The 23,077-nt window shown below is 51.6% G+C and overlaps 1 protein-coding gene across 2 annotated transcripts in view; it reads right to left on the reverse strand.

Moving 5' to 3' along the window:
- Positions 1–6,646: 6,646 nt before the first annotated feature.
- Positions 6,647–23,077, reverse strand: part of NR6A1 (nuclear receptor subfamily 6 group A member 1) — a 98,129-nt gene continuing 81,698 nt past the window's right edge. Inside the window, exons 6-10 of one of the 2 annotated variants that reach the window (XM_055800326.1) lie at positions 22,804–23,028; positions 21,848–22,102; positions 16,955–17,076; positions 14,551–14,703; positions 6,647–13,562 (exon numbers count right to left, since the gene is read on the reverse strand). In XM_055800326.1, coding sequence (XP_055656301.1) covers positions 13,474–13,562; positions 14,551–14,703; positions 16,955–17,076; positions 21,848–22,102; positions 22,804–23,028 — 844 coding nt within the window. In that variant the 3' untranslated portion in view covers positions 6,647–13,473. Of the gene's footprint in view, positions 13,563–14,550; positions 14,704–16,954; positions 17,077–21,847; positions 22,103–22,803; positions 23,032–23,077 lie in introns of both variants that reach the window. The other variant, XM_055800315.1, reaches the window with a different exon arrangement.

Genomic DNA, 23,077 nt, shown 5'->3' on the forward strand with positions numbered 1-23,077 from the left:
ACCCTGCGGGGAGGCGGGGGGCACCAGCAGGCGGCGAGTGCGCCAGCACCCATGGCCCCGCTGATTTACGGCCATGGGGTGGGAGGGAGGGGGCCATGGGGCAGGGTGCCTGCGGGAGGAGTGGGAGCCCACTGTACCCACCCAGCTCTGGGACCCACAGCTGGGGCCTCTGTGGCCCCGAGGGGTCTTTTCTGCAGGGGAGGGTGGGAGGTGGCTCCTCCACATGTGGGGTCCCATGCCTGGGGTCCCCGCAACCTCGCGGTGCCTGCAGCCAGTGCTTGAAGGAAGCCAGTGTCCCTGGGCCAGGAGGCGGTGGGGCAGCCAAGCCCCCAGCAGCGGGGCTGTGTTTGCCATCTGCTTCCCCACGCTCCAGCGCCGGGCACAGTCCTGACCCACGGGTACCACAGTGAGCGCAGGGCTCGGGTTTCCAGTGCCCTGTGAAAACACGAGGGCAGCAAGGCCGGGCGTCGGGGTGAGAGGCCACGCACGACACCTCCTGCCACCACAGTGGGGATCTGCCCCCACCGCCGGCCCTGCGCTCCAGCCGTCCATCACCGCGGTGTCTCCCCGTGTTTGCACACACAGGGTCCTGCTCCTTGCCTTGTTCCGCTGCAACAACAGCCCCTGGGACGGGCTGGCCGCTCAGCTCTGAGCCCCATGCCAGAGCCACGAGGGCTGTGCCACAGGTCTGCCCCGGCCGGGCAGCCGATGGCACCTGGGGTGGCACAGCAGGACCCGCAATCCCGGGCTCAGGGCTCAGGGAAAGACTCGTCCCCCCTCGGCATTGCCGCAGCCCTGACACAGCATGATGGTGACGGTGACAGCCCTGCAGTGTACCCACGCCGGGTGGGGGGCAGCAGGGAGACCCTCGGTGCTGTGGCTGCGGGGAGAGGAGCGGGAGTGGCGAGCTGCACAGCCCTGCTTGTTTTTTCCTCGCTCTGCAGCTGAAGAGAGGAGAAAAACTAATGAAAACAGAGCTCTGGAAGAAGCGCCAGGCCCGGAGTGGCTTCCGCCCTGATCCCCAGCAATTATCAGCCGCATGCCAGATGTTCCGACGCGATGCCAATGTCAGAGAAAATAAATCTGTGGCAGGTTCAAGGTCCCTGCCGGGCCGGCACAGAACGGCTCGCAGCTCAGCACTGCGCGAGGCAGGGATGGAGCTGCGGGGCGGCCGCGGCCGCTTCCTCCTGCCGGGCATTGTTCCCCTGGGAAGCCCCGGCCTCACACTGGCCACTTGCTATTTTTGCAGCAAGGTGCTTTCAGGGGTAAATATGTCCCCACCGGCCTTGGGCACTTTCCTTTGCACAGGCCCTTGCCAAGGCCGGGGCCCAGCTTCTGCCGTGGGCACATGGCCCCGGGTCAGGGACGGTGCATGGGCCGCGGTGCAGCCCAGCAGGTCCCGGCCGGTGGCAGGAGGTGGGTTTGGGAAGGCTGCTCCAGAGCGGCTGCGCAGCGGCCGGGCAGAGCCAGGTCCCAGCAGGGTGGGCGCGTGGGGCTCCAGCACCAGGGATGCCCAGGCCCCCTGCAGCTCAGGCGCCGGCCGGGTGCCAGCTCTGATGCCGGGGCCCTTTGCAGCAGCAGCCCTGACCTCTTGCCCATGCTCCTGTTCTCCTTCCCTGTCCCATGCTGTGTTTGCACTGGGACGCAGGACCAGCTGTGCCCAAGGAGCCCCTGGATACCCCTGGCAGCATGTGCCTGCGCAGGCAGGAGCAGGCAGCACACAGGGAGCCCATGCTGCAGGCTGCGTGTGGCCTCAGGGTCCCTGGGGGCTGGAGGAAGTGCAAACGGGTGGCATTCCAGTGGCCACAGCACCCAGGAGGGAGGGACTGGGTGGCCCTGGGCTTCCAGCTGCACGGTCCCCAGGGATGCACTGGGGAGAGGACAGCTGCTGTTCGGGGCTGGGAATGCACCCTGCAGTTGCTGCCCTGCCGCAGCATTGTCACAGCCAAGGGACAGGCAGAGCCCCTGCTTCGTGCTCTCGACGGGCCCAAGCACCAGCATATCTGTTACCAAAGCCTCGGCTTTTGGTCCAGCAACTGCCCTGCCCATTCCTGGCTGTGCCACGGGGCCGGCACAGCCATGGTGCAGCCAGAGCCCACAGAGCCACATCGCCCGTAGTGAGCCACAGACGTGCTTTGGCTCCTTGCTGGTACTTATCCTTGATGCTCAGCAAAGCATATCTTCTTCTCGGATTTTATCTCCATCCACTCAGCTTATCGGCGGCAGGGCAGCCCTCCTGCCTGCGCCACGTTCCCGGAGCGTGCCTGCAGCAGGTGTGGTCAGCACTACTGTTTGCCAGATCGCGCTGCCTGCACCGCCGGCTGCCCGCAGTCCCTGACTCCGGGGCCTGTGCCGATAATGCACACGCGGCGAGGACTTTGGCGATAGCGTTCCTGATGACATTACCTTGTCCCCCACATTCTTCCGATGCCACGCACGCCTTCGCTCGGGGGTGCGGACGGGCCCGGCTCATGGTGGTGTGTGCAGATGGTGCGCAGGCAGCGCCGGGAAGTGCTGGTGGTCTCCTCCCGGGGGGACTCATTGACATATCAGTCACATAGTTCTGCATAATTGGGACTTGGATGCAGCCTCTCTTTATGTTTCCTCTTGGCAGTTGCCAACAACATGAAGCACTCCTGGGTCAAAATGACAGCCTTTTGTTTACTATTCCTGCTTATGTGCCTCATTTTCTTCAAGGATAAGAGCTCTTTATAGGAATCTTTATTGTGATGAGGTTAGCAGAGGGAAAGATTTCTCTCCAGCTTTCTCTCTCTTTCACAGCTGATTAGCGGGGTCAGCCTGTGGGGACAGCAACGTGGAGCTCAAACCCAGCACTTGCCTTGGGGTGCCCCTGGCCACGAGCCGCATCTGCTCTGGTGCAACCCTACCCCGCCATCCCCGCTGGTGCACAGCCCCGTGCAGGGTCCCCAGGCTGTCCCACGGCACCGCTCCCCTCCAGCTCCGGGGGAGCTGCAGGGAGGGGATGCCCCCAACCTGAGCAAAGGGACCTTGGAACCCAACTGCCCCCAGGAGCTTGGGCAGAGCTTACCGGGAGCACACACCTCCTGAGCATGCTGTTACTGGCCTGGACGAGGTGGCCCATCCTTTGTCCAGCCTACGCAGTGGCGATCACCCCTGTCAGAAATGCCGAGAGCAATTCTTGCACCGGCACTTGGCAAACTGAGACGTGAGAGACTTGTGATGGTCCAGTAAATGGTGAGCCACCAGTCTACTGCATGCAACGCACTGGTGGTCAAGTTTGAACTCCAGAAGGGCAGTGGCTGGGCAAAAGCTGAGGAGACATGTGAGAGCATTTGGTGACAAGATGGGGAGAAGTTCAGGGAACAGATGTGGCCAGTGATGGACATCAATGGCCATCCTTTCCCAGCCCTGGGAGATGCCCCACAGGACATCCCAGCAGATCCTTCACCCGTTGCTGAGCTGACACCACCGCTGCGGCAGCATGACCCAGCCTCACCTCCCAGCCCTGTCCCAGCCAGTGGCTGTGGGGTGACACTCCTGGGAATGGCAACCCTTTTTAAGAGGAAAGCAACTTATCCTTGAAAGTTACTTTCCGAAGGTCAAGAGTGGGACTGTGACAGAGCAGCCTGACAAACGCATCTCCCAAAGTCCTTGGGCCCGATAATGTATGTCCCGTGCAATGTTGACACTAGTGATCCACCAAAGATCAGGTTAACAAGTTTGACGTTAGTGACAGCGTGATTTGTTCAGCGCTGGCTCTGAATTCATAGAGCGGCTGGCCTTCGGTGATAAACTATTGCACTGCGCGCACGAGGCTGTGGCAGTTGTCACCAGCCGGAGCACCGAGATGAAAAGGAAGCAGAGCTCTAATCAAAATACAGTGGTCAGTAGAGGTTGAGCTGAAAATTAAAATGTGCTGGTACTTTTCCCACTCCAGCCTTGCTTTCCAGGCAACCCTTTGTGCCAGCATGGAGCGAGGGGAGAGGCCGCCCCACCACCTCTGCGTGTCTCCTCTTGGTTTGAAGGTGAGGACAAACCCACTGCCCCGTGTGTGCAAAGCATCCTCTGCCACCTCCCCGGGAGCCCCGCCACTGCTGACCTTCAGGCCCCCCTTACAGGGAATAAATCCAGGGCGGTGCGGCGTCAAAGCTGCTCAAGCTGCTGCACGGAGCAGGAGAACTGCTGTAAATAAGAAAACTAGCACAATAGAGAGGGCAGGAGATGCAAGAGCGCTCGGCAGAGGAGTGGGGCAGCATGACTTATGCCAGCATTGAAGCGAGGATGTGGCAAACCCTCTAGAAGGAGCGGGGAGGGGTTAGGCATGGTGCTACAGCGGGGAGGGGAGCGGAGACCTTGCGAGCTCGGAGGGGATGGCCACCCTGTGGAGAGCAGCCCGGCAGGGGCAGAGACAGCGTGGCTGCGGGGTCCGTGGAGGTGCTGGGGGGTGGAGCAGGTCTGGGACCAGCACCTGTGAGGAGCAGCACCCTGGGCTATGAGGAGCTGGCCACTCTCCCTCCTCATCGCCCCAGCTGCCTGGGTGCCGCTGCAGTCCCTGAGCCACCACATCGAGCACATCTGGCTTCTCCATGTGCTGCTTCCTGCCGTACTGGGAAGAGGAGCAAAGCTTTCCTGGTGGAAAAGGAGGATCTTCGGCAGAAACACCTAGAAACGGGCTGCTGGAGCAACTCCCCCTCCTAACTATGTCTTCTCTTGTCTCCCCTCTGCTCACCACGTGCTCCCACGACACCCTTGGCAAGGGGACATGCAGGGACTGCGGGACAGCACGAGGCCGTGGCGCAGGGCTGGGACAAGCATCCTCCCCAGAGGTGAGCTGTGCTGATGTACAGTCCAACACATTCATTGCAGCTGCTGTGAGGGATTATGGCAAGCGCGATGCTCCAGCTGGGGGGCACGACTGTTCACCTGGCTGCAAATGAATGTCATGGGCCCAGGTCAGGGCAGATCGCTGCTCCGCCAGGTCCTTGGCGTGGCCCGAGTTTTGGGACAACCCTTCCACCCATCCCTTGCTCCCCAGACCTTTTCAGGTCTGAACAAGCAGATTTCTGTTGTGGATTGAGGACATCGGGGAACTTCCTAAGCATGAAAGCCTATGGCAGGACAGCCCTGCCCACCTAGGTGACCTTCATCTGCTCCATGCAGGACCCAGAATCACCAAGTCTCTCCTGTAAGCATGGCTGGGGGTGCTGAGCTCTCCCCCACACGCCCTGCCCAGGGAACTGGCCTTTCCCAAGGGAGACACATGCCCACCCAGGGGGCTGAGGGCAGAGACCCGGCAGCATGGCTCCTCACCTCCCAAACGGGGCAGCAGAGCTGGGGGGTGGCCCCCTCCGCAGCCAGGGCTCACAGCAAAGGGGCAAACAATACAAGAAAACACCCCCAAAACAGCCAGCAAAGGAAAGCAGACTCTTAGCCTGCACCCTTCTCCCCTGCGGCTGGGGACCGGCTCTGCCCCACACAAAAAGTGCTTATTACAATCCCGCAGCTCCGTGTTCAAACCCAGGAGCTCCATCAGCCACAAAATCCTTGAGCTCAGGAGAAATATGGGGGAGGCTGCATCCCTACGTGCCAGAAGGCAGACACTGAACTGCTATTTCTTTGCCATAGGATCTGCCATTATTACATTATTGCTCTGCAATAAGTGAGAAAAAAATCCTAAATGTTCTTAAGCACCAGAGCTCCTAAATATTAAACATCTACATTTTTATGAGTTTAGCAGCGCAGAAAGCGCCGGCAGCCCCACGGGAGGGAGCAGCGGAGTGGGGCCAGCTGCTCATTTGGTGCTGCCTTTGTGACAGCGCGGCAGCTCCGTGAGTGGGCTTAGTGGGCGCTCTCTAATACGGGCAGAAATGTAAACACACAAAGTGCTTCTTAAGTCTTTTAACATGTACCCATCTCAGTGACACGAGAGATTCTTAAATGATTTTCTGCAGTTTCTCTTTTGGAGCATGCTGGTCAAGGATTTCTGGTGTGTTTGCTTGTTTGGATTATTCCTCCTGCCTGCAGCAGCCGTTGCCCCATGGGTCTCCTCCCACTGCTGGTGCAAACCCTCCTCCTGCTGCACCCCACAGCAACAGCAACCCACCCGAGCGATTGCGTTGCAGCCATCCCACAGGCAGGACCAGCCCGGGTGACAGTGGTGGTATGGCCACACTCTGCGTGCCATGGCGGGCACCTCGGGTTGCATTGGACTGCAGTGCTGCAATGGCCAAGAGGAGAAAACCCGTCCTCATGCCTTCTCCTCTGGGACCTGGGCAGGGGAGAGGACCACCATGCACCCACTGCCCAGACCATGCAAGCCTTCGCTCCTCGCTGAGGCGCAGGAGCCCCCTCAGCTGCCACCAGCAGGCTCCCCCCAGCCAACCCCACCCTCGCAGAGGCCGCTGCCAGGCCACGCTGCCGGCTGCCCAGGGCAGGGCTTGCGCACCTGCCCAGGTCCCCAGCGGCGCCGCCAGCACCAAGGCCTTCCCCAGACCCACAAGTGATCCAGCCCCGGCTGCTCCACCGCAGGATGGCGGCAGGCAGGGCAGTGCCGCAGCAGCCACCCGGGCCAGCACCAGGCTCCATCACCCTGATGACGCCTCCCCCTGCCGAGGGCGAGCCACTGCTGAAGGGGAAGGAGCAAGCGAACAGCAGACACTGCCGGTGCAGAACAATTCACATTTATTAGTTCATACAGCTAACACTCGCTACACATGCGTTCAACACTTATTGGTCACATTTCCACAGGTAGTCAAGTCACAGAGCAGAGCAGCGGAGCAGGGGCAGGTTGGGCTGCCACGGACCCGTGCCGGTCCCGCCACGCAAGGGGGACTGGCTGTGCCACGGTGCGCCCGAGACATGCCAGTAGAAACATTCATTTGGTCGTAGCGTAGTGACGGAAAGGCAGCTCCCGAGAGGCGCAGCACGGTGCCCACTCCTCCTTGGGCGCTGCGGGGCGAGGGCAGCAGTGGCCAGATACACTGTCCTGCCCCAGCCCCAGCTCTGAGCGTGCCAACGTTCACCATGTGTCATGCCGAGGCAACATCCTGCTTCCCTGATTTACACAAGGGATTGTGGGAAAAATGAAGTGTTTTGCTGGGAGAAACCATCACCAGAACATCAGCGGAAGGACCCGAAGACGGGGTCCAACCCATCTTGGAAACATCCCGCAAAACAGCGATGGGCCAGCACAAGACACAGCAGCAAACTGGACCTGCTCCCTCCTTGAGCTGCCCAGCACACTTACACCCAGGACATATGTGTGAGGGCTCTGCAAGGTCCTGGGCTACAAATACAGCCTCTGCACCACATCTGCACCAGGACAGAGCCAGAACCGGGCCCGTGGCTTGATGGGCACCAACAAAAACCAAACTGGCCAGAGCCACATCCTGCCCTGTGGCTGCAGGCGGGGGCTGCGCTCCAGCAGGAGAGAAGCCAGAGCTCAGCCTTCCCCTGCAGCACCACAGCCTCTGCCTCACCGTGCGGGGACAGGCGGCTGCAGCCGCAGGACATCGCCCACACTGCCGACAGCGGCTTGGTGCATTAGTGGTCACTGCCACGGCACATCGGTGCTGGGCAAGAGCATGGTGTGCACAGCCTAACGCCTTCCCGGGCAGCCAGGTGGGATGCAAAGTCAAAACCGTCACCCGCAGGTTGAAACACTGCGGCAGCAACAAGCCACAACCCATGGGAAGGGAAACAAAACTCCAGCCATCACAGCCCCTCTTCTTCGCTGGCAACAAACACTGGCAGTATTTTGTTTTTCACACAATCCCTTTTGAGATGATAAACAGGATGTCACACGAGGTAGTTTAGTTATGGAAATTGAGTCAATAATGTTATCAACTATTACAAGACATTTTATAAATTGAAAGAAAACAATGAATCACAAAAGGCTTTGTTAAGGTTGATCGTCATCTGGTTTCAATTTCTGTTTCTTTTTGCCCTTGGGGGCATTTCTTCCACTGAACCATGTTGCTTCTTTCATAGACTTGTTAGAGATCAGCTGCACAGGAGCTCTTTTAAAATTTTTTTCTTTTTTTTTTCAAGGGGAAGATGTCTCCTGGATTGGCCTCACCAGCATTTTGCAGGGCTGGTTTACACCCAGATTTGTAGATCCTGCCCAGTGAGAGTGCTGGGAAGGCGGGTTTCAGCCCTGCAAAATTTGCTGACTCTTGCCCAGTGCTGGCACTGCCGGCGGCTGCATCGGGCCAGACGGGGCCTTTTGGATACTCCTGGCAGCTGTAACTGCGCTGGTTTCACACATCAGTACCTTTCTCAAGCAGTCGGAGTGAGTCTACTGCCTTACCAACCCATGATGAGAAATATGTACTGACCAGAAATTAAGATGCTCTAATTCATAACCAACAGAGCACAGAACACTGGGAGTGGCTGCCAGGGAGATACAGAGAAATTCCCATTTTCCCCTTTTCCACAAGCACTCAAACACATTTAACACCAAAGGCTGAAGGATGAGGTAATGTGGAAATACAAACTTCTCCCAGCCCTAGGAGCTGATGCGCCTTCAACGAAAGCGTGAGGATACCAAAACCGATGGCATTTACACTTCACCATTTCCCCACCCAACAGCACCAGGGGGGAGGCTGGGCACCGCGTGGTGGGGGGCTGCAGCCTGAGAGCCAGGTCCCCCCCTGCAGCCCTGCCCAGACCCTCCTGTCTGCTCGCCCAGAGCCCAAATGGCAGCATGCACCTTTGGGATGCTTCTCCCATTACACAACATCTAAGCCTTCAGTAGGCAAACTTCCCACAAGCCAAACCAAAAGTCTCCCCCCCCCCAGATCTCCATATGGGGCTTTATTCAGCGTTCCATGGGCCCTCCACACAAGTCGTGAAAGAAAGCAACTGTTGCAACATCAAAACTAGGGTTTCTCTGGGTCACATTTTAAATACTTATCCCTGAGCTTCTGTGCATTGCAAACAACACACCGTGAACCCAGAGAAACACCACAGCTTGATACTGACATCCTATGTATTACCCTCGATTTACACATCATCTACAACTTAAAAATTAGCTTCATACTTAAACTAGTTCCCCAAGTTTCCCCCTTTCTCCTGCCTTTTATGTGGCAGGGATGATTGCCGCTTATTATCCTGAGAAATAACAACATTTTCACAGACACCAAGCTTCATAGCTTCAAATCAAAACCAAGAAAGCAGAAGGAATGAACGGTAAATAGCACATTCACAGGAGAATCTTTTTTTTTTTTTTTCCCCATTTCAAAAAACATAGTAAAGAGAAAAGAAATTCAAGTTTTTTTTAAAAAAAGGTTGGTTTGAAGGACAAGACAAACTCCTTAACCTGAGGTGGCTGCGGTTCTGTGCGGAAGCCTGAAGAGCAGGGGCCGATCCTGCCGTGCGCGGCAGAGTGAGACGGGCAGCCAGTGGCACTCGATGGGAGCTCGAGGCTCTGCATGGCAACTGCAGGGTGGGGGCACGGCCACCCAGACCACCTACGGCGAGTGAGAGCAGCCCTGCCAGAGCGCCCGGGAGCCCTGCTCGCTGTGCTGGCACTGCCTGCTCTGGCTCACTCAAAGCAACACCGCAGCACGAGGAACACAGGTGTCACTGGGGCAGCAGCTCGCCGGCACAGGTCGCCCTGCAGCTGGCAATCTGACTGACCGCTTTGCACTGATCACCCTGAAAACGCCACGTTCCCCCTTTGGTCTTCGCGTGACGGGAGACAGCAAAAGCTCAGGATTTAAGAATTACAGGAAAATCCAGAGCTGCACCTCAATGACCCAAAGCATGCAGTGCCTCTGCACAGCACTGTGGACTAGCAGGCATGAGATGAGAATGGGAACGACAAACGCTACCGGCACCGCTAACAATTAGAAAGTAGCTAATGCGTATGCAAAACAGCTGGAGAGAGAGCTCCTGCTGCATCGATTGTGCCATGCCTAGGGCCCATCAGTTGTGTGGTACCCGGCCGCTCTGAGCGCCCTGGTCGTCCCTCCACCCCCAGCCCTCTTGAGGGGCCAGGCATGCCGAGGACAAGGACTTGCTACTGCCGCACACAGTGGGGTCAAGGCTCAGCTCACAGGACAGAAGCCCGAGCCAAAGGCAGGCAGTGGAAGAAAACCCAGTCGCTTTCAAAAAGCCTTTGTTCAGGTCCTGGGGTCTTGCCACTCTGGGACTCAGCCCCGGCAGCAGCAATTTCTGCCCTGTTCTCTGTGCTGGGTGACCAGCTTCGAGCTGTAAAATGGCAACTAGGACACCTCGGCAGAGTCCCTCTGAGTACGTGAGCCTGAACACTTCAAATTTATGTCCCGAATCTCTGTTCGGATTAAAACTAACTCTTCAGCTTTCCATCTGCACAAATGCTATGAAGGAGAGGAAGGGGGTCAGTCAGCCAATTTATCTTTCAAATCGGGGATAAAAATTGACTTGTCATGGCAGAAAATTCTACCAAAGACTATTATTGTTGATTGATTCCTCTATGACAGAAGGTCAGATAAGCAAGAGCAGATAGATATCAAAGATAATGAACTTCCCCCTACTAGCATTAAGCACAAATAAAATATGAGTCCCTGTAAACCGAATGTTACGTGAAGAATGGAACAAAAATTCCAGCCTTTCCAGGGTGTCCTTCAAACCAAATTCACAAATACATCTAGTGACTGACCTAACGTCTCTACGTCTCTAGCTACATCTCTACCTCCTCATAATACCTGAGTTTGCAATGCAACACATTCACTTTACCCTGTTTAAAAAATACAAGTCATTAGAGGACTTGGTGCAGAAGATATTAAGAATGACTGTCCAGTGAGCTAGATTCTGGTTCGGAATATTCTTCCTTACTTGTCAGTTTAGTAAGGCTTTTCTACTCCCTACAACAAATGGGTTATTTGGTAATGGATACTGCTGCCAATCAACCTTTGTAAAGTTTGCTTTATACAACAGAAAGCAGAACATTCTCGTCCATTCATCATCATAAATGAATTTAGGTGTTTCGTTGTTGTCAGTACAGCAATAGTTTTGGGAGTCTTATATTGGATAAACACAGAATACCTAACAAATTATTTTTGTTGTGTATTTGGCAATAAGATGACCACTTTTACGTACACTAATTAAAACAAACTCTTATTCATCAACAGATCATAATAATTCAGTAACCGTAGAATAAAATTACTCCTATGCAATTTTAACAGTTTCTTTAGTGTATAAAACAGCAAGCCAGAAGATAACCCGTAATAAAAAGATCATATCAAGCTATTTGGAAATCAAACTTAAAAGCTGAGAAATACTTTCTAACTTACAAGCAGATATACTAAAATCTTCCCATTTACACTTGAGGTATAGGCTGTATGCAGAAGGCTTTCCTGAGAAATACGCGCTTGTCTCATTTTACAGTCGGAAAGTAAATGAGATTTACGGAACTGCCTTTGGATTGTGAAGCTCTATCAAGCTGAACTGCTGCTGGGCCCAGCAGCTGTTACCCGTAACATCCTATTTAAATAATGAAAAATGAGCAGCTAGTGGACTCTTAGAAAAGGGAAACCGTCAAGCTGGAAGATGCCCAAGTGGGATTGCAAAGGCGGCGATGCCACCGTGGGGGCACGGTCAGCCAGCAGCGGGTCTCCAGGGAGAGGTCCGGCCGCGGTCACCAGCACCCGGCGCAGCCGCTGACTAACCGAGAGATGTGCCAAGCCAGTGGGTCAGAGCAGTTCTTGGGCTGCGACGGAGGGAGCACCCGCGGGGTGAAGGGGAAGGAAAGACAGCTTTGGTGAATGAGATTTTTCTCCTGTCCACCACCACATTCATCTCAGCAGCTTCAGCACCTCTGAGCAGTACTCGCTTTGTGCCACACAGCTGTCATCACAGCCAGACAAAAAGGTAGCAACTGGTCCCTCCTGCCCTGAAGGAATAGAAGTTGCTTCCCAAAACATTTTCCAAACAGCATTCAAACATTTGTTGATGAACCCTCTTGCTACCTAACCATCAGATTCACACCTAAGGACACAGGGAAGGAAATCCAGCCAGGGTGACACAGCTGCCTAGGACAGCGACTGAGTCATCCGACACTAACTCTTAACGAAGGAGATGAGAGCAAGAGCATCTCATGCAACCTCCCCACCGCTACCGTGAGCAGGAACCTGTGAGGTTAACTCGTGAGAATGCCCAAGTTTAGATAAACACCAGCACTTAGCAATTGCTCAAAGAGCTAACCAGTTGCCGCTAAACCAGTTCTCCCTGCAGTGGAGTGGTGTGGAGGCTGCTGGATGGAAAATTCAAGCCTTGCAACACCTAGGACAGACCAGTACCAAGTACTGCATTAATACTACTTTTCCTGGTAAGGAGGGCTTCCCCAAGCAGCAGAACAGTCCCGGCAGGATATGACTATGGATCACCCATTCCCCGAGTCCAGCAAAGAAAGCCACACCAGAGGACACTGGAGTCCCTTACTCTGTTACACAGGTCACATTTAACCACAGGGTATGCTAACTGTTCCCAGAAATGGGCTGCTTGGGATCGCTGCGATGCAGAAGCCTCCTCAGCGGTCAGATACCACCTTGGAGGAACACAGTGAAAGGGGCAATCCTGCCTCTTCTCTAAGTAGGTCTTTCCTGCTTTCGTGAGCCTAAAATGGATGTTTAGGAGGTGATGAGAAATTACTTGCAGTTCTCTAGCAACAAGAGTAGCTTTGTGTAACGCCATGAGCCTGCCACAAACTGCAGCAATGCAATTTCAATCAAATGGAAAGGTGCTGCAGTAATAGCAAGGGGACAGCTGGTCAAGCTGGGGCTGGGGGCAGAGCCCGCTCCTGCAGCCTCCAGGAGGGGACAGGGGCCGCAGGACCCCCACAGCTTGGGAGCACTATGATGCTGCTGGGGCAGGATGCAGGGAAACCACAGGAGCTACCACCTGCGTCTGAAAACTGTCAGGGAAAAAGAAACCAGCTGGCTAGACAGACTTTTCCTTCTTCTCCACTCCCTGCCTTTTTAGAATTATTATTATAATTAAAGAAAAAAAGCTTGGCACTTCTCTAACACCCGCTTCTCCAAAATCATCCATTTGGGATACTAACAGCTCTGTCGATGAGGTGAGGCCGTTTGCTCTCTACGACAAACGCTTTTGGATACAAATCATGGAAAGAGCAGTGCGCGAACAGCATCTTCTCCTTGAGGTAGTCTTAGTCATCTCGGTCCCCAGCCCCCAAATACAAAAGAACTAACCCTAACAAACACTGTAACATTAAACATCTTCACATTCTGTAAACTGCTGGAGAATGCATCTGCTGCATTCATACAGAACCATGTGCATCGTGTTGAAGATCATACATTCAACTCTGTCGTGAAATAAATATATAGGAAAAAGAGTAAAAAACCAAAAACAAACAAAAAAGATTCTTGCTACAATGGCAGGGACACCCACTGCCCTGTCTCCTGCCCGGATCGCGTTTGCCCCTCTCCCGGGGTGAGCCAGCTCCCTGCCTGAGGCACAGCATAAGGCACTGGCCAGGGCGAGCTGGGCTCACTCTTTGCTCACACTTGTCTTGCAGGAATGTAGAACGGCCTTAAAAAGGAGAGGCAGCTGCTCCAGGGGGACGCTCACCATTTTTCCTGGTAAGAAAAAAACCGGAATTAGCAGCCACTCCTGAATCAGATTTCAGAGACACCTAAGCCAGCAACGCTGGCGATGGTTTTACCTTGAACCTCTCAGAGAAACAGTTAATCATCCCACTGCTACATTAGACATTTGATATTCATTTGGACACAACAGGATTTATTATTTACTTGAATAGAAAGCAAAATAAATGGGCAAAGTCAGATCAAAATGATTTCTCCACAACAGAGACTTATTTATAGATATATACTGGGAAAGACTAAATCCCATCTCTCCTCAAACTCCCTTGTCAATCTCAGTGAGTAAATTACGAGAGCTACTCTGTGATTATTATCTAGCTCATTACAATGGAGTAGAATGAAGCATATGGAGCCCTAACACTGGAAGGCAAGTGTCTCCTTTTGCCATAACAGTCAGGAACAAACAATGTTTTAGTAACATCAGACCCCGTAGATCTAATTAGTGACACAAGTGCATTTGAAATTTCACCTGCAGATTTCAGAGTTCCAGACGAGCTGAAACCAGGGGGCTAGGCTGCAGGTCTGCCCACTGCTCTGCTTATCGCCTGCTCCTTAATTAAGCAGCATTTCAGGGATCTCTCTGTTCCTTATAACTACTCAATCCAGAATTACACACTTTTGAGACAAAACACCTCCAAGTTGGGACCGAAAGGAAGAAAATAAAAGGAGATCCCAACCAAAGTACTTAAAAGGTCAGGGCAAGGCATGTCTTCTTGGAGCGGGACGTAACACCGCGTCCACCAGCATCCCAAGGACAACCTGCAAAGCGCCAGTCTGGCTGGGTGAGCTAGGAGTGATGGGAGGTCAGCTTTGGGTGGGAGAGAAGCTTCCATAGAGAAAGGGCTGCACAAACATCCTCCATCAAAGTCAGCAAGAATTTCACTGTTACAAACTAATTTTCTCTTAAAAGCAAATCTCGTAACTTGCACTTGATCCCAGGGGGGAGAGGAGCTCAAAAAGTTACCTGCAATGTATCGTATCTCTGGCAAACACATCATTAAATCCGGAAAACGGTTTGGCTGTTGTGGATATTTGTACTCTGTGAAGTCCTGGCAAACATACCAATACCGCTTATTCAGCTGCTCCAGTTGGGATGCATTAGTCAGACCCCTGATGTCTGAAAGTGAATATGATTAGAGTAATGAAAACATGACAAAAACATCCTAGAAGAGCAGCAGCCTCACACTTATTGCCATTTCTTCAGGAAAGACAGACTGATTTCTGTAACGCTAAGCTGGGTCCCTGCTTTGGAGACTGGCTTCCAGTGCCCAGTTAGACAAATACTAAAATTCCCATCTCCCCTCATCACAGGATATGTCTGCATCACGGATGCGTCTTTACATGCATGTTGGGTACAGGATTTCCTTCCACAAAAGGCCAGGATGAGAACAGCTAATGTCCTAAGCTGCTCATCTGCAGAGCTCAACGAACACTCTTGGAGATAACAGCTCCAGCAACCTTAAATCCCTGCCTGCCTGGTGTAAAGCAGCTGTGTGTCAAGGTTTAGTCCTCACAGCAGATTCAGCGTAATACTTCCTCAGACAGTAACATGTTGATTTTAGCTATATCATCTTGGCTGAGGAAAGCACTCAACTCTATAATTCAAGGTATCATCATATTTCTCCCCATCTGCTTATGAATTATGTCACATGAGCTTTATAAACTTGTCAACTTCTTATTTTTAAATTTAGCTTTGCCAATGTCAGGCAACATACACAAAGGAAAAATGGACGTTTCCAAGCTATCACCCTGGCAGGAAGTCCCACTGCCACCGTTCAGCATGATCAACAGCATCAGCACGCTGCTGGGGGTCACGGGAAGGATCCAGCATGGTGGAGCAAGGAAGCTGCGGACCCTTGGTGCAGGCTCCGTGCTGTAAGACCATCTGACGGAAGAGGCATTTATCTACTGCTCAAAAGCCGACTTTTAAAAATAATTCTCAGGTATTTCACATAAAAAATTGCAAACTTCAACTAAAAATAAAAGAAGACAGGAAGTTAATGAAAATACATTTTGGAAAACAATGGAGACAGCTTGAGAAGTGTATTATCCAGTGTCAGGAAACTGCCCAGGGAAGCAAACCGGAACCTCATCCCGGCACGGATTGAAGTGTCAGCACTATCTCCTGCTGGAAATGAGTGGGGGAGGAGAGAGCCTGTGGCACATTTTTACAGACTGCAACTATCTTTCATGGTACAAAAGACTTTGGGGACATTTATTTCCAAAATTACAGCTGAACACCATCCATTAAGCATCTGCCTCTCTAGTTTTCTTCATTTACAACATGAAGAAATGTCCTGCGAGGCCCAACAGATGCAGGGCCACAACAAGCCACTGGGAAAGAGGACCCACAAGCAGTGGGTTGGGACAGCGTATGAGTGGAGACAGGGCTAAGCACTACTGAGGAACCAACCCGATCTATACCAAGCTATTTCAGCCCACTACAGTTGTTAGGAAATGACCAGGATCTCCTCACACGTTGAAGAATTACTCTGCATGGATTCTGACGTGTCCCAGGTCTCGCAGCAGCCTGGACTGCCAGCCTTCATACACTGGTTAATCAACAGCAGGATAGTCCCTTCTTGGGCAGAGTTCATTGCCTGCACGTAAATCCTTCACTCATGATTACTTTTCACTTTGAAGAGTAGACATTAGGTATAGAATCTAAAAAGCAGGAAGCCAGCTAGCTATATGACCTGAGTATATATCCTGAAGGTAAATATTTTCAAGTCAGAAAAGCTCTAAGAAAAGAGAGGACTGGTTTTACAAATTCACTCTTTAAAGCAGAGAAATGAACAAACACATTTTCTAGTCGGGAATCTCTGGAAGGATGTCATGCAAATAGTCAATGTTTACTTCAGAAAAAAAAAGTCATGGAAATTAACTGGTTTTAAAGTATCATCTAGTTTATTGCCTAAACAGTTACCTACAGTAGTAATACTTTTAGATGAAACATCTTTGTCCGTTGAAAAGTTTGTTAGTAGCTGCTTAAGTCATCACTCACCCAAACCTTACCCAGAAAGGCTTCACCAGCCTCTCTGTCTGTTCTTATTCTGGTGTTGGTACCCTCGGTACATATGTGAAATGAAACACCTACTGTCCTTACTGCCTATACTTAAAGGCAATAAACATTGTCTAAGCAAATGAACTCATTCACTTCCAAGATTTCTTCATGTGGGTACCCAAGTATCCCACTCAGGATGGCACATGGTCTGCATGATGGCAAACACATACAGAGGGCTCAGAGCTCGAGCCTCTTTGTGGGCCCTGGACCCTTCCTCCCTTTTCTCATCAGGGAAGCAAAGGGTGCTCAGACTGTTTCAGAGAATTTCTCCAGTGGGGTCAATACCTTTGCTTTATTGACTCACCTTGATTTAGGAAGTTAATGGCTTTCATACAGGCATACTCCTCATTGCTGACCTTCAACTGGTTAAATTTGCGAAAGAGGTAGATCAACCGCTCCATCACCTCCATCCCCTCTTCACTGAATCTGGAGGACAGAGATCACACATCAACTTATACAGGACACAGACCATACAATAAAGGCAGGAAGCTTATTAAAATAACTTCACAGATTGAAGCATTTTGCAAGAGAATTGAAAAAAATTGTCATCCAAACTGCTTGAAGTCTGCTGGCACCATTACATTAAAAGTAGAAGTAAGAAGGAAAATGGACTCAGTTACAAACTCAACTGATAGATATTTTAGCAAAAAACCATCTTTTGGTGATCCAGTTCATCACCAGCCTGCTCTGATAGAGGAAAAGGTTTGATGGAGCCAGCAATATGCAAAAACTTCTTGTGTGCTTGTAGGCATGCTGCTTTGCCTCTCTATGCTTGTATTTTCCCAGATTTCAGTGAGGATTGTGCTTTTGCATGTCACTAGGCTAATGGGAGGGTTAACTAAGCAGTTTGGGGAATGAGATGAGATTTCACAGAAATGTGGAGCGGTACTTCTCTTGTAGGACATGAAAATATCCTGCAACACACCCCCTGTCCTGCCAGACACAGGGGTCAGCAAGTATTTCCCCTCTGCCTCATGTTGCACTGTCTCCATCCATGAGAGAAAGCAGCTCACAGCCACACTACGCAGCACTGCACTTTACTCCTGATGGATATTTTTGCAGGATAAAAGCACCTCTAGCAATCCTTGGATTCGCTAGAATGGCTAGAATTTGCTAGAGGAGTGCTTCCTCCCATTCAGAAGACAAGCCACCCCCAGCAGTGTTTCACATGTTCTTGCCGCTCACCTCCTCACACCTTTCTTCCATTTGTGCTTTCCACCATCTGCAGCAACCCAACATAACCTGCACTGGTCGCCAGCAGAAACACCAACGCACCCCTGGGGGCCTGCACAGCTGCACAGCACCCCACAGCCCACCCGAGACCTGGCATTGGCACCGCTTTACAGCACATTACAGGGGAACATTGGTTCTCTGCAACAAACACATCCAACCTGATATCCAAGTTGCTGGTTCTAAACAAACCCCTCCCTCCTATGAAGCAGATAAATTAATTTTAACCTATAATTTGCCTATAGAATCAGCGCGGTCCCCAGGCTTTGGCTCTGTACAGCACATGTCACCATGTCACGGTACCAGCTGAGCAGAGCAGCACCCAAACAGGGCTGCACTGGTGGTGCAGGACTGCGGGAACACCGACCCCAGACCCTGCCGCACAGACTGCCCCCAGAACATTCCCATTTCTAACAACAAAAGTGCCTACAATTTCTCATAACTGTAGAGTGCCGCTGGGAAAAGCCTTGTTTTAAACACCGAGGAATTACAGCGACCCATGTACAACAGTGGCACACACTTCATTTATCTGACAGGCAGGTGAGGAAGCTCACCTCCCGAAAATTCCCAGGAGTGACTCAAAGAGATTCCATACTTCCACACAGCCATATTTATTTCCTGTTCATTATGGTTTGTTAATTTTCCTCAGCTGAGCACTTCTGAGGTTAGACATAGTGCAGGAAGGCTGTGATCCTTCCCACAAATAGGAGTATGCATGAAACCACAAATAGCCAACGTTAAAGTGAGCGAAACTGCAGCCTATGGTCTAGGGTTGAATCGTACAGGCTAAGGAACACATGCTGCCTCCTTCTAAATTTCCCCCCTCAAACAGAATGTGCAGGATTCATTGCACTTAATAAATGCCTATCAAGATCCAAGCAGGAAAGCACTGCTGCTAGTGAGGACTTCCAGGGATCCTCTGCTGGGATCCGGACCCACCATCCCTGCAGCACCTCCCCAGGCACAGCCACACTCATTGTGAATTTGTGCCGTTTGCTAGAAACAAGCTGCGCATCCACCCCTGCCAAGGGAAGCCTGCGACAGAGGCGGGCAGGAGAGGGCATGCTGATGCACAGGGCATCCAAATCCCCCCAAAACCTCCTGGGAAATTGCCTGATGGAGATTTTGTGGGTGCAGAATGAGGTCCTACTGCTGAACAGGGTGCCAGGCTGCTTCCTCAGGAGTGATGTGTGTATGTGCCCCATGGAAAAGCCACAGCGTAAGCAACAGGCAGAAGCAGAGCTGGAGGGCACGGGGGGCTGCTGGTGCCTGCAGGCATGCTGTGGGAACATCCCATACGTGCCAACAGCCACAGTGGGCTCTCAGGAACACATCTCACAGCAAAATCCCTGGTTTCAAAGAAACCACGTATTGCAAAAATGCTCAGAAGTGGGACAAAAGTGTTTAGGGAAGCTTCAGCTGTGCTCTGGCATTGTACAGCAGAAAGAATAAGAGCACAGCCAGAAAGCCATCTTTGAATAGAACAAAAATAGAACCTTTTTCACTGAATAATACCTTATTTTGGCATGCGTGTTTGTTTACTTCAAAGTTATTTGTAAAATGCATGGTGGAGTTTGACCTCAGAGAAGTGAAAACAAGCTATCTGAACTCCAGGTCACTTCTTCAAGAAAGTAATATTGTAAGTGATGAAAGCCTTGTCGGCTAATCTAAAGTTGTACAAGTTTTCTTGCTCTCAAGTTGACATTAAAAATCTTGCAGGTGCAAGATTGCAAAGCTCAAGAAGTTAATGAGCACAAAGACCACTCAGTCGTCTGCTGGGTCTAATTGTTTTTAGAGCATGCACATTTTTACCAGCCACTCATCACTTCGTAAATCCAGGAGAGCTCTTCTCTCATTCCTGCAGTTGAACTGTCTTACTTTTCTGTGCATACTTTCCTCCCCCCTTCAAACAAAGCTGTTCTGTTTTTCACAGCCCTATTTCTTCTCGAGGACTGACTCCTCCACACACTTTTCCTCGCAGTTTACACCAGGCAAGTTTCTGGCTGGGAGTTATCGGCATCAGCTGGGGAGGGAGGGGGAAGGGAAGCGCTATCAGGAGTGCTGGGGGAGGTCAGGAATCTATTCATTTCATATTCATCTCCAGAAAAACAGCACAATAAAAGAAAACATTTCATCTAGCAGGCAAACAGAACGTTTAGCCAGTTGTTAGAAGTGATTAAAACATGGGGACTGGGGAGCTCATCCTATGCCTTCATTTGTCACCTACCTAAGTATTAGCATTGCTCCCGTCACTTTGTTAAATAAGAACAGAAATTAACCCCAAAGTGCCAGACTATCACAGCTCAGCAAGATTCTTTCAGTGAGCTGTGAGATCTAATGAACTCTGGTTTGCAATCATTACTGATCAATGCCAGAGGAAATAGGGGCCTCTGAGCAAGTCCTCAAGTCAGACACTTCTCCAAAAGAGCCTCCGCTCAAATCCAAAGTGACCAGCTTTTCCACGACTGCATCGGACAGGGAGACCGATACCCACAAACTACCCCACCGCCACCTGCAGAAGGCAAGCTATGGCTCAACTACCATAAAGACAACTGGGAGGGAGCCATGCAGCCTGAGACCCCTCATCTGCGCAACTTCCCGCTAAATGGCTTTTTTGGTGTGCTTTTTCCCATGTTACTAATGACAATTAATGATACTTGAAAAGCTAAATCAGAAGAGACTGCAGAGACATTCCACTCCCAAGAACACCTATTTTCAGCCACGTGCACAGATCTTCCCTGAAGGACTTTCGAGGCGACCAGCAATAAATTGCCGGCTTCTGAAGGGCGAGGGTTCCTCCTTTGTCTTGTCATCTTACCTCTCGCTTGTATTTATCACAAACACAAAATGAAACAAAACACTTCTCTTTTGAGGCTCTGACCAGGACAGCAGGAACAAAAGGACAGCTGAATGCAGGAACAAGTGTTATTGTGGTTTTCTATGACCCTTACTGTTCCTTGCAGGACCAGCACCAGATGCACGATGAATGGCCGGGTAGAACAGTGCTGCAGAGGAACCTGCCTCAGGAAATAAGACACCTGGGTCCAGCTCTCAGCTCCTGCACTCCTCCACCGTGGTCTCAGCCAGCCAGCCCCTCCAGTTGTCAAAACAGATGCACAAAGGAACCTCAAAGAACTGTTAGATACTGTGACGGCTGAGGACCACAATAGCATTTTAAATGTCCACTCATCAGACACTTGGATCCCCTGGCGACTCTTGCAAAATTGCTAAGCCTAGCACAGGCAGACCACAAACAGGGCAGATACTGTAAGGGAGCTGGGCAGCAGTTCCTGTAAGTCCTACCTATTCTGCCATAATACGGTGAGATCATGAGCCTGTTACAAAGGGAGGATCTGTCTGGTACCAAGGCTACAAAACAAAACACCCAAACCAAAAAACACTCTGACCAAAATGATAAATGAAAGGCAAGTTCCTCAGAGCATCAGATAGTACATACTATGTAAAAACCAAGAACTAAGTTGCAACATCTTTAAATTTATGTAATCAAAACAATGAAATAGCAATTAATAATGAACACTTTGATAATACAGACAACTAGCTTTGTGAACAACCTTTCCACTGGCCCAAAGGGTTTTTAAATAAGACCTTCCATCCTATACTTCAGGGTTACCCAGAGTGTTGCTTAGTTTTACACTCCTCATAAAAAAGGCAGTTTGTAGGGCTGGGCTGGAGGATGACAGCATTGCTACAGAAAATTCAAATAGCACCACAGAGCACCATGCACCTTCCCCTGCAGAGGGAAGTTTTGATTCAATACTGACTAACCATGAGGCACTTTCTAAGCCTGGAACAACCATTCCCTAAAAAATAGAAAAGGAAAACAGCCACAAGTGAAGTGACCTGTCCCAGGAGAGGTGGTTAGTTGGTCACAGGGTGCCTGACTGCCATCCTCCCAATGGCTCCTCCATCTCTAGCCCCTACCCAGGAGTTCAGCCTGATGTCTCACCTGTGCAGCTCGTCATCGGAGGGAGAGTACTTGGAGGTGACATCAGCAAGGTCACCAAAGATCTGCTTGCTGTAAACAGTCAGCGAGGAGAGCAGGATCAGCTCCTGCCACGTAGAGCTGAGCAGGCAGGTATAGTCCTTGATGGAGAGTTCGCAGAAGAATGGCAGCTTCTTGATCCAAGCAATCTGCCTGAAAAGCAATTCATCCGCCAGACGACACAGCAGCGCAAACAGCTCTGCCTGAGTCACTTTATACCTGCAGGCACAGTCAATATGAAGGCATAAAAGCCATTAAAAACATTGAATGACATCATTTGACGAGGCACTCAAAAAACAAAGCAAACAGCACAGGAATTCATGTTCAAGTGCCCAACGTGCTGGTGCCCAGCATGTAACCTGGCAGCAGGAGCCACAGGGCCAGCACCCAGCTTGCCCAGCCAGGGGCCATGAGGGGAGCCCTTCTAACTGCTGTGGTCACCCACCTGGCCAGCACAGTCCGCTGGGCAGCTCAGCCTCTGAGACAGTCCTGCAGCTCTCACCAACAGACAGACTACACAGCTTTTTTTCCACCTGTGTGTATTTTTCCAGCCACTGTGCCTACTACCGGGCCCTATGCACAATTAACGCGGTCTCAGGACTGAAACCCACCAAACTGCACTCCTGCACAGGCTCAGCCTGGCCTCATAGCCTGGAACCCCACGCAAGGTCCATGCATGCCAGCTCCAGCCCCAGACAAGGGCACAGGCCACCCACGGGATGGGCTCTGGTTTGCTGCTTGCACTATGGCTGCATCTCCTCCCAGGGAACGTGCTCCTCACGCCCATCGGGCCACACATGCATGCACCCAGCCACCACCCCTGTCGTCAGCATCCCCTGCAGCACAAGCCGCAGCCATGCATGCAGCAGGGACATCCAGACTGAAAGGACAGCCTCTCGCACCCTGCCACGCACACTCACCCGTCCTCAATGAGCATCGGTGTGCTGAGCGGCTCCAGGTCCTCTGCTGACACCAACTGATTAATAAGACTGTGCGACTGAGGGTCCAGGCTGCGCATTTGAGGGGGCATCAGAGCCGAGTGAGCAGAATAGCTACAAAGGTGCGGGAGGTACTGATAGTGCATGGACACTGGCATCCCGATATACTGATCCCTGAGTGCAGCGAATCCATTCAGCTCCACAGACCTACTGGAAAAGGAAAAGCTTTTTAATATACCCAAAAAATTCCATTTGG

The sequence above is a fragment of the Falco peregrinus genome, chromosome 1, assembly GCF_023634155.1.
Source record: "Falco peregrinus isolate bFalPer1 chromosome 1, bFalPer1.pri, whole genome shotgun sequence".
Taxonomy (NCBI): domain Eukaryota; kingdom Metazoa; phylum Chordata; class Aves; order Falconiformes; family Falconidae; genus Falco; species Falco peregrinus.